Below are 12,174 nucleotides of genomic sequence, written 5' to 3' on the forward strand. Positions count from 1 at the left end.
TTGCTTTGAATTTCCCCCTTTCCATATTTTTATGTATTGTGCCATGCTGCTGTCGTGCAGCTGCCCCTTATGTTAGAACCGCATGGTGAGGGCCTTTGCCACACTTACTCTCTCGAAGTCTACTTCGGGTGAAACTAACTGTTTATTGTTATTACTTTTTAAGTGCAATGCCTACAAGTGCAGTGAATGTTCAAACACTATGCACATCCAACTAGCCTGATGGGTAGCACTATTCATAGCTTACATGAGGTTCACGACACACCATAAAGCTACTTGTGCCTTCAACATCAGAGCAAACGTTCCACACCTGGGGTTGTATGCCGAGAGGAAAGGTCCACGGCCTGCCGTGCCTGCTTTGCCATCGGGGTCAGGGCTGCTGGCTTCCCCATTTTCATAGCTGGCAGGGTTGCTTCCTGAGAGCACAACAATGGAATGGGAGAGAGGAAAATTAAACACTCAACTAAACAGGTAATCTGGGCCAGAATACCGCAAGGATTCTTTCAACTCGATTCTGTTCCTTCCTTATCACCCATCGTTCACAGCCAGCCAATTCCAGTGGTAATGCAGGCCACTAGAAGTGCTAACAAAACACGAAAAGGAATAGCATTGCAACAGCATCGTTACATTATCCCAGCCCTGCATCCGTTGCCAACAGAAGATTGCTCTCAAGCCTCTGCACCGAAAGAGCAGAAAAGACGTTGCACAAGAGACAGGTCACCGATATTTATGACAACTTGCACACTTGTTGACTGCAATCTAGTTACTAGTCTACCTGAAACAAATAAAAAATTACATGTTTCAGTCAATATATTCTAGAGAACAAACTAACTTTTGAATCTTCCAACTGTCTGTGTGCAATGTTCATAGCGCCAAACCTCTACAAAGAAACACAAACATAATGAATTACCAAATATAACAAAGTAAACCTAAACGTTTATCATTTTAGCATGACACACATGTGTCAATGCATGACAGCACCTAATGAATACACACTCACAATGAAAATTGGATATAATGATAGTGTTTTTGTGTCAGATGTGACTTCGTAACTATGTTCAACTGTAAAGAAAAAAAAGCTTGTTTTTTCAACTTGTACGAACTAAGAACAACTTATACATACAGAAATAACTATAGATAAGTACAAGTAACAACCACATTCTTGCAAGGCACTCCTTGCCCACACATTAAGAAGACAAAATAGCAACAGCCTACAACAGAAGACAAGTTGTCCCTCACAGTGATTACAACATGGCAAGATATTTCTATCCGTTCAATATCAAATTTGTGTTCAATGTTCAATATCAAGCTGAAAAACATTCACATTGCAAAAACTTAAAGGCAATAGAACACCTTTAGAACGCTACACCGACTTTTGTAGGCAAAGTAAAACTGAATATACAAAGGCATATAAGATATAAAGCTATGCTACTGAACAAATTTCTGTGTTGGACATCTCTGTATCCAATGGATCACCATTCATGGTCGTCTGCATATGGTGTCTCACAGATATATGAAGCATGCTCATAAATGCTTTTGAACCATTTACACATGAGTAACGTTCCTTGTCACTTCCAAATGATACAAAAGGTAGACTGTGAGTAGTACGTTTCTGTGCAAAACTGACATAATACTTTTAAGCTATTTTCTCAACAATTAGGATGAATATTCCAACAACATTTATTACCATGAAGCAGCCACTATACAGCATTCAAGAATGACAACACAGCTGAAATGAGACATCTTAAAAGAAATTTGTAGTTTCATATAAATAACTGCCATTCTTGCTTTTCCAAACATGCAGAACTCTCTGGCATAGCTTTGCCTGTTAGTTGCAGAACACGGACACCAATGCGCTGTCTAAATTTTGATGGCATGCAAGTGTAATTGGAGCACAGAAACTTGTTTTGCAGGATCTACATGAATATGTTATTCGTTCACATTTTTGTGTATGTACACATCTGTATAAACATTTCTGTAGTACGTTTTGTATGTGCTGCATATAATTACTGTATCTCTGCTCCTGCTGTATTAAAATAGAGGACCAGACTTCTGGTCAAGCTAAGTTAACTGCATTTTGTGTTCTCTCCTCCTACCCAGGAAATAAAATTGAATTGAAGGAAAAAGTGAGGGCACATGCATTCGTAAATTTGGAGGATCAACCAGTAATTGTTAAGGTAGCACTTTTTTTTCAAAGTGCAACAAATTTTTCCATTCACAGCGCCAGGTTTACAGCGGGAAACTGATAAGTGAGCATGATAGCAATGGACACTGGCATTATAGAGAGGTGGCTTATGCTGAGGACTTCATTTGCAAGAGAGGACTTTTTATGTTGTAATGTTCCTTGGAAAGACCGAGAACATAAATATAGTGAGCACCTTTTTAAACAGGAAACATAGTGCATTTATTGGCAGCAAAGTTATATAAACTTGAAACCAACTACAGAGGTCCTTCCAAGTTAGGGAGTCCTCCCAAGTCCCCTATGAGGAAGACCTACCTAGGGAGGTTTTCCTTAGGTGGGAGGAGGAGCTTAAAATTTTGATTTTTCACTGAACTACTAAGGTCGTTTGTCAATTCTATTAATATAAAATAAAGTGCAATCTTTTTCATCATAACCTTATGTGTTGTGTATAGACTGAAACTAAAGCAGAACGATGGTTACTTTTGCTGAAACCAGATATCCAATTTAGCCGTCCTACCACTGTGGACAGAAGTGCAATATCAAAATTTTTAAATTGTTTCTACACAGTCATGCTGCATGGAATTAGGGCACATTCTGCATTAGCTGAATATGGACGAACACGTCGTACGATTTGGTTTGTCTAGGCTGTGAAATAAAGAAAAGATTTTTAATAGTCTCTAAACAATTTCTTGCATCGTCCAACATTAAAAACAACAGAAAGCTGAGCAAGTTCATAGAGAATCCTTTATGATAAGGCACCATTTGTGTTGTCCTGATCGTTCTTATGTACGTGTTTCTCATGACTAGTCTTTAAGATCTTTAAAACTGTTACCCTCCAGATTCCTGTGCATATCAAACATCCAGCGTAGATTCAGGGACATCCGGGATGGATATCTGGAATATGCAAAGTAGCTGTGCGGATAACCATGGTTGCTTTGTGTGCCTATGGTCCTAAAAATGTGATAAATTCTGCCTTCGTTGTGTCAACCTCTACACCAATATCCTCAATGTATGATTTCAGAAAACATTTAAAGTAGCCCAGTATATTACAAGTATGTGAGACTATATGGCCGGTGGTAATGCCATTCACTTATCTGTTACATACTACTGTGGTGATCTCGTTAGGCTTTGGACTCCCATAAGAAAGTGCAGTTTGTGCCACAACCTGCTGGCAAACTACAATGGACCGTGTGTTGTCATCGACAAGATCAGCAAAGTGCACTATACTCTAGCGCACCTAACAAAAACTGGTAGATGCTCTACTAGGACACAAGTAGCGCATGTCACCAGGTTGAAATCATACATGCGGTGACAAGCCACTTGACTCGCCCAGTGGGCTTTGTCTGCAAGGAAAGGTATGTTGCATCCAAGTGTGTAAAAGGGACACGAAGATGGAAAGGAGAAGGAAGACTATGCAGTGGCCATTCCTGCTGTTTGTAGCCTGCTGTTCCTGGTGTTCAAGGCCTAAACAAACCTTCTCCCCGTGCTCATAATAGCATATACAGCACTAGCATCACAGCCACCAGCATTGCCAGCACAGTTACACATGCATTTGTAAAATGAGCTGGGAATCTAAAACCTGTGTGAACCTCAGTTCCCTTAGAGACAAGATTTTCAATGCATTGGTTCATAAAAGATGCACTAAGTTTTATCCTACCTGCTGCTTTGCCAAGCTGCATCCAGGCTGCCATTTCCTCCTTTGTATATGGGTTAACTTCATCCTCAGCAACCCTTTCTTCACTGGTTTCAGATCCCATCTCCTTAACTTCACTTGCACCTTCTTCAACTCCTTTGTCACTACCACAGTCCTCGCTTGTTTCCACAACTGCTGGACCATAGCGCATCGGCCTTCCCTTCTTTCGTCTGTTGCCCGTAGCCGGCCGCCTCAGCTCTTCGTTACTAGCATCCAAGTCCTGCGAAGACAAAGGACCATCGCCACCACTTTTCTCATCTGCTTGCGCCGGTTCAACAGGTGGTGTTGCCATGGGCATGGCCTCTAAAGGATAGATGATGGTTTTGTTGTCCTCTTCGCCCTCTTCGTCATCAGCCTTCCTATCTGCCTCGAGTGAACAAATGGGGCTCCCATTGTCCTTCATGCAAAGTGCTACAGGCATCTCGGATGCCATTGGACTAGCTCCTTCCTCGTCAGTCAACTCGGGGTTGCTGCCGTCCATCCTGTGGTCTTCCTTGAAACCGTCTGGGCTTCCATTCTCGGCAAAGCCACAGTCGTCCCCAGCCCTCAAGTCATCCTCGTCATCCAAGTCGCCATCGACTTTGTCCTCGAGGTCATCGATGTCCTCCAGGTCGTCGTCGTCCTCCTCCTCCTTGCTCTGGTCCACCGAGTTGAGGATGCGCACAGCCGTCTTTTTGAGGAAGGACACCAGCTTGAGCGAGCCCTGTGGGTTGTCGTCGGCGGGGTCACCAGCTCCGCTGGCAGCGACGCCTCCGTTGGCGCCCCCGCCGCCGGCAGGCACCGCCGCGGCGCGGCTCCTAGCGGCCGCCGCGCGTCGGCGCCGTCGCAGCTGGTCCCGCTGGCTGACGTCCGAGTGGAAGCGGATGATGTGGTGGCGCAGGTTACGACGCTCGCTGAAGCCGCGCCCGCAAGCCTTGCAGTAACATGGCTTGACGCCCGTGTGGATGCGCTCGTGGCGCTGCAGCGAGAAGATGCGGTCGAACGACTTGCTGCAGTAGCTGCACTGGAAGGGCAGCCGCATTCCCGCCTCCTGGCTCGACGACGGGCACGAAGAGCCGACCTTAGAGCCGCCGGGGCCGCGTTGCGGCGGCGCGGCGCAGTGCGGCGACGAGAACTCCGGTACCGAGGAGGTCGAGGTCGGCGCCACCGAGGTCGTCGTCGGGGGCATGGCGAGCGGCATGCCCATGGCGATGTTAGGCAGCGACCCCGGCTGCAGGAAGTGGCCCGCCAGGGCGCCCAGTTGGAGGGCCTGGTCGAACGAGACTCGCGGCTCGCCGATGAGCGCCTCGGGAAGCGGGCTCAGCACGGGCAGGCCCGCGGGCGGCGGTGGCGCGAGGCCGGCCTTGCCCTCGATCACCTGGTGCACCTGCTCGTGGACCAAGAGCTGGCTGCGCCACTTGAACACGGCGCCGCACTTGTCGCAATGGTGCTCCTTGACGGCACGCGTGTGCGCCTGCAGGTGGTCGCAGAGGCCCCGCAGGCTCGGCTGAGTCTCGCCGCAGATGCCGCACTTGTACAGGGTGTACTGCTGCTCCGTCAACGGGTTCACCACGTCGACCTTGCTCGCCAGCGGCACCTCGGCCTGAAGCTTCATGCTGCGCCAAGCGTCCATGCCCAGCAGCGACGACGGGGACGGTAGGCCCGCGGCGGCAAGGCTCGAGCTCAAGTTGGCCGTCATGTGCGATAGGCTGCCCACGCACGACGTCGTGGTGGCCACGTCTTGGGACTCGGACTTGACCGGTCCGTAGCTCTCGGGGGGTTCCTCCTTGACCGGCGGCGGCTCGGCCGGCGCGGCGTCCTGGGGAAACTCCGGAGGCACGTCCGTCTCGGACCGGGGCCCCCCCTCGGCGGGCCGCGGCATCGAGAGGTCCTCCTCGCGGCTGTCGTCCGTGGGCGGCTCGGCGCCGCAGTAGGCGCCCGGCGACGACAGGTGGTCCGGCGGCGCGTCCCTCCGGAGCCTCGAGAGGCGCGGCTCCACGGCGGGCGCCGCGCTGTCGTGCGTCGTCTTGATGTGGAAGCGCAACGTGTGCAGGTACTTGAAGCCGCGGCCGCATTGCTCGCACGAGTAGGGCTTGGCCGCGGGAGTGCGCCGGCTGTACGGCTTGGCCTGCTGCTGGTGCTGACGCAGCACGTGCGCGGCGTACTGCGCCATCAGCTGCTCGGGCGACTGCTGCTGCTGGTGGTGGTCCATGCTGGCGAAGATGGGCGCGACCGACGACGGGACGCTCAGCGACTGCACCGCGCACGGGTGCAAGGACGACGAAGCGGAGCTGCTGCTGCTGCTGACATGGCTGCTGGCGACGTCGCACGGCAGAATCATCGCACGAGGCTCCAGATATGCCCAGCCCACACGAGGAACGGCACGAAACTCCGCTGCCCCCCTGGCGTCAGGAACAAGCGTCGCACGCTTCTAAAGGTCGCCTACACTCGTAGTCTTCTTCGGCCTCAGTGTCGGCAGTTACTCCGTCGAGTGGGGAACATGACGCTTCTACGCTGACTTGAACAGTGCGCTGTCTATTGTACACAATGAGGTAGTAGGTCGGTGAACGGGAGTGGCGCTAAGATCCTCCACTTCTCGCATTACCCGTAATAATGGTGGCTTACTAGAAGCGACGCTTTTGGAAGTAGCTCCGTGTCGCCCATGCCACGTAGGGTTCCTGCGACCAATAAGAACCAAGAGCAGCGTGTGAGTCAAAACCGCGCGCTGGCTCGCGAAGCGATCGCATGTCACACACACACACACACACACACACACACACACAACGCAGTATTCACTAATACGACACGGTATCCTACCAGACGAGCTAAACTGGAGGCGGTAAAAACAGAACGGCAACAAGAAAATCATGCACCGGTATGGCCGCGGCCACCCGCCCAGCTGCAGCCAAGTCGAACTGAGTGTTGTCCTTGCCGCGTTGCACAAGATTCGCGAAGAGGCCCTAGAACCAAGATGCCAAGCGATCATTTTCACGGACACCCTAAAGACTCTGGGACGCCCTGAAGAGACTCGCGGGCACCATACTCGCGCACATGTGAGGCAGCAGGCTCCGTGGCGGACAGTAATTTGGAAGTACCGGGACGCGTACCGCGTCGGTAACGAGGCCGCGCATGCCCTGGCGAGCGAGTCAGCGGACCGCGCCGAACGACCCCAGCCGAAGCGTCAGTATGGCCTAAGGAGGAGTGCTCTGGCGGCACAAACTACGACAAATGACCACCTGCTACCGCCAAGCTTATAGCCACCATAGAAAACAAAACTTGTTTTTCTGGTGACTCAAACCAAGCCTGCCACGCGGCGCCCAAGCGCTAGTTGATACTGCGTGCAATGGCTACGCCTTGACAGGCGATGTGCTGGCCAAATGGCGCCATTACAAGGCACCATTACACCTTGGGCAGCGAGGGAGCGGACAATTCCAGCATGGGAGCCGAGGACTGTGATGCTGCTTGCCCAAAAACACCGGTCACGCACCGTTGACGAAACACATGTTGTGGGAGGGTATAATACTTTTGTATGAAACAGTGGACGACAGCGACGGTAGACGCCGCGCAACGCAGCAGTCCCCCTTGTACGCAAGGCGGTCGCATTGTTTACCACATTTTCCTATATATAGGCTATGGAGCCAGCCATTTTCTGTGTAAAGATCTATTAATTAATATGCAAACTTTTTTTTTTTTTTTTTACTGCAGAAGCAGTGTATGGATAGGACTCCCGCAGACTTCGGCTTTCGGTATACGAATGGAACGTCATTTTAGCGATATGACGGCGCCCAAACTTTGCTCGCTTCAGGCCAAACGGGTACACCAACTTCTGAGAACCCGTTTTCCTCTTCACGGGAAGTGATGGCGTTGCAGACTACCTTTGTGATCTCGCCTCAGCAGCAAAAGTGCAGGCGTCATCTTGACGCGTCACTTGCAAACGGGCAAGTAGACGCAAGAGTGGTCTTTATACCGAGCCACTTGCGGGCGCCACCAAAAGAGTCCGTCCTTAAAATTAGGCGCAATAAGCTTAAGAATACAACGAACAACAGGAAAGGTGAATATTGACGAAAAAGAATGAAACCGTTGAACAGAAAAAATTATGCGGATCCAACACACTGCGGGAATCGACGTGGGCGAAGCTTTCTGTGCTGTTTGCTTTGATTGACGGCGATTAGCGGTGATGTTGACGGCGAATGTTCAATTTCTTCAGCGTTTATAATTCAATACGAGAGTGTTGAGTTGATGGTAAATGTTAACTTGCTTGCACCAGTTTGCGTAGCACACTGAACACGCATCGAGAGGCGTTTGCTTGAGGCGTTGTTGTGCGCCACTGTTCATAACCTCTGAGAAGGTTAGTATTGTCATTTCCTCGCAGGGCGCCGTGGCAGAAGTGTTAAACACTAATTGAATTACGGGGCTGTGCGTGTCAAAATCACAATCGGATTATCCGGCACGCCGTAGTGGAAGCTGCACGTAAAATCCAAGTAGACGAGAGTTTTCGTATTTCGCCCCCGTCGAAATGTGGCTGCCGCGGTGGGCCCATAAGTGTTGATCTGACGTGTGACTGCTTCCGTAGTGTCGCCTAGAGTGCGGACGTCGTGCGTGTCAGTTGTCCGCTTGACAAATTTACATGATGTTTATTTTTCTGATGTAGGAGAAACGTATACCGTATTGTACCGTGCCTTGAAATAAAATTTATCCAGAAGCGTTTCCTCGCCTTTTCCCTCTCCCGCCCTGGACATACACGAGTTGCAAGCGAAGAGCGCCAAGGCTGTAATTCACTCGTTTCGTGGCTGCGTCGGTTCTACCCATTCTCTGCATGCTCTCCCTACCTCCTCTCTACTATTCTATATAGTAACTACAATCTTGACGGTTGCACGTTAGTATAGAAAGGTAAGCGCTGCAGTTTCTGCGATGCTTTTGGGGGTAGTCGCGGATAATTACAGCCGTGCAGAGGGTATTGCGGCGACGCACAGGGAACTCCAGAGGGCATTGTGCACATGCGACGCGGTGCAATGCCCAAACGAGCTCCTGGCGTCTCATTTCCAGCATGCTCACCCTGAAGCCCCTCCCGATGCAGCGTGCAAGACAGCAGGAGCAACAGCAGTGGAAAAGTGGAAGGAAGAGGCTCACAAGGGCACGCACGAACTCCTTTAGGGTAAGGGAGCGCCAGACTTCCTTAAAAGGGAGTTAAAATCTCAAGGAAGTTGGGGTCGTGTCAGTGGCCAACAGCCAGTTATTAAGAGAGCGTCCAGCAGCGGTGTTGGGCTTTATGTTTGGTTAATCAAAGATCGGTAGGCCGGTTGGCTTTGGGAAGCCACGGTAAAACTACAAATGCGGCAGTGTAGCGTGACATGGGTTGGGCTTCTTCTGAAGTCAGATGAAGCTGAGCAAAATTAGTTTTGAAGAAAGACTTGGGAACGGATTAAAATAAATGGGCAGCCAAAGTGCACAGGTATCTGTACTTGAAAAGAGTGGACACAGAATGGAGGAAGAGGTCAAGAAAGCTGGCAACGATGTACAGGGTAATTGAAACTGTAAACAGACAACCAGGAGTCATGGGAAAGAACGAGAGAGAAATAGACAGGTAATTGGATGCAAGGAATGGAAACAAAAATGACCATGGAGATTTACAAGAACGAGAAGAAATTAGAAGGGAAAATCTGCACGATAGCACAAAAGGCAATACCTTGCTATTTGACGCCTAAGGACAAAAACATACTGGAGCAAATATTCAGAAGTAGATGAGCCATGTGTATGCTGCAGCAAAAATCCGGAGACCACTTAGCACATGCTGATGGAATGCAAAGGGATTCATCCAGTGAGGATCATAGGTAACGTAGACCTTCCAGAAGCGCTTGGCTTTAACGTGGACGGAAGCGTCAACCGGTCAGCAGTCGAGATAAGCAAGAGACGTTTTGAGTATCGGTGGAAAAAAAGCAGGGAAGAGACTGACACGATTGGATCTTTTACAGTCATAGCTAGAGGTACAAGGTAGATTTTGAACGGGGAAAACAAGATTAAGGAGATGTGTACAAAAATGATACATAAAAAAAAAACGTGTAGCACACCTGATTAAATCAAGCAAGCCATATAGGTGACTATTTGTCACCAAGGGGATGCCATTAAACCATAACTATCATCCGTTTTCGTACAAAAAATGTAACTTCTGATTACGCTCGCAACTATTATATTTAACACTCCTTCTATAACACATTTGTTAATGTACATGACGTGAAATTCGTCAAATATGAAAGTGGGTTCGCCAAATATAGCAGGGCTAGACAGCGACGCCCCTGTGCTTATCCGTGCGTTTCGTTGCGGTACAGTGTACTAGAATTGGTACAATGTATTCACGGCCTAGCGAGCATATGTTCTGCGTTCTGTGACCCGAACTGCTGCAAACTTCGCTCAAAACGCAACATTTCGTGCACGGTGATCTCCTGAGCTTTCCTTTCCTTTTGTCTACTGTGCAGGTGTCAGGCACGAGTGACCACACCGACCACTGCGCGACTAGCACAGCGAAGGGCTACGCTTACCTGAACCCGACGCGAGCGGGTCGAGTCAAAAATCGGTCTGACCGATGCCGACGTGACCGCGTTTGCACGGACTCGCTTCTGTCGAGTCCGGACAGCGACGGCGCACAGCGTCGAGTCGAGACGCGCTCGAACTGTGCTTCAGGTTCCCGCTGCCGTCTTCATGGGCCTCATCGCATAACTGCGATGAGATTGCACTGCACAGTGCTTGTCTTGGCCTTGTCCTGCATACTATTCCCGCTGCGGGCGCCTAAATCTCGACGCCGCAGTGGCCCCGCGCAAGTCTCGGCGCTGACGGGCCCGACTCGTCCGCGTTTACATGCACGCTGCAAACGGGTCGCGAGCTAGGTCAACCTATGCCTCACGCAGTCGGGCTGCCTGAGCTAGACTCGACGCTTGTTCAGCCCAACCGGCAGGCATTTACACGAACTCGACAGGCATATTCCAGCTCGACAAGCAGACTCGACCCGCTTCTGCTGGGTTCGTGCAAACGCCCTCAAAAAGGAGAAAGACACGGTGCCAAGCGGCCCATAGGTCGAGAGTATTGTTCAGCAGCAAGCATGTATAGCTTTTGCTGAATTGTGCTTGAACTTTTATTTAATTCAATAGAAATGTTCTAAACACACACAACATTAGTTTTAATGCAAATAACGATTCAATTCTCACTCTTACAACAGCAGTATGGGCACGAGATTACTCCCTTCAGCTGCCGTAATCTCCCTTGACCAAATGCTGGAACGCCCTTGACGGAAGGGCGACCGCGTGACACCGAGTGCGTCTCCCTCGAGACAAAGACGACGGAGTTGAACGGAGAGCCGCGTGCACTTGTCGAAATATTTAAATCTTAGCGTTCGTTTCTGAAATGCGCTTCACGGTGTGACCCGCGGCTCTCACCGAAGTCTTACTTCTTCCGGCTAAATCTGTTACAACGACATAAACTTTAATCAGTTAATACGGCGACGAAGCAGCACGAGGTGTGATGATAAATACAGTCCAAGTGCAGTTATACTTTCTTTCCCTGGCACTTCATCGGTGCTCTTATACAACCACGCGCGCCGCTCCTATACGAGCTTCGATTCGACTGTCAAGCCCGACTTTTCTTTTTGCAGTACCGTATTTGTTTCCAGCGTGACGGCTCCGCGCGTACAGCGTGCAGCTGGCTCTGTCAGCTCCTACCAATGAACTCGACACAGCGACACTTACAGCAGATGTTCAGGCGTGGTGGCACGCCGTCGCCACGGCAGTAGGAGAGCCCGTGTATAGGGCGGCCTTCGCAACCCAGCGTTCTCCGATCACGGTGGGGGAAAACAAACTAAAAGAAAGCCCGAGCCGAGCACACGCGCAAACAGCCTCTCTTTATTTTTGTGCGCCTCTCAACGCAGCTACTCAGCACAAAACTGCGACGCGGTTTACGCTACGCACAAGCACGCCTGCCGGTGGACGCTACTGCCTGCAGGAGCCACGAACGAAAGCGATACATATAAGTTTCAGCACGCGCGGTGTCTCAGTGCCACTCACAGCTGTGTGTCACCGAACTTGTGCAGCTCGTCAAGACGGAATGCCACCAGTGCTGCAAAGGCTATACAACTGCTTTTAAACCCCTCAATTCTCAAGCTCCTTCGAAAAACAGAACAGGAAAAAAAAAAGAAAGACACGCAAAAAATCTACCATTTTTTTCTTTTCATTCCGCGATAAATTACTGCATACTATACCCGGATTCGAAAAAAAATATAATGCCATGTGCAGTTTAGCTCCCATTTACCCGAAACGGCTCGGCTCGTGCAGCTCGG

The 12,174-nt window shown here is 50.0% G+C and overlaps 1 protein-coding gene across 4 annotated transcripts in view; it reads right to left on the minus strand.

Annotated features, from left to right (window-relative positions):
- The window catches only part of LOC142583379 (uncharacterized), a 179,551-nt gene that overhangs the window by 10,444 nt on the left and 156,933 nt on the right, over window positions 1-12,174 (minus strand). For all 4 annotated transcript variants that reach the window (XM_075693812.1, XM_075693810.1, XM_075693811.1 and 1 more), the window contains 2 exons: window positions 3,837-6,529; window positions 308-413 (listed from right to left, as the gene is read on the minus strand). In XM_075693812.1, the coding sequence (XP_075549927.1) occupies window positions 308-413; window positions 3,837-6,192 (2,462 nt within the window). In that variant the 5' untranslated portion in view covers window positions 6,193-6,529. The remainder of the gene's footprint in view (window positions 1-307; window positions 414-3,836; window positions 6,530-12,174) is intronic.

The sequence above is a fragment of the Dermacentor variabilis genome, chromosome 5 (assembly GCF_050947875.1).
Source record: "Dermacentor variabilis isolate Ectoservices chromosome 5, ASM5094787v1, whole genome shotgun sequence".
Lineage (NCBI taxonomy): Eukaryota > Metazoa > Arthropoda > Arachnida > Ixodida > Ixodidae > Dermacentor > Dermacentor variabilis.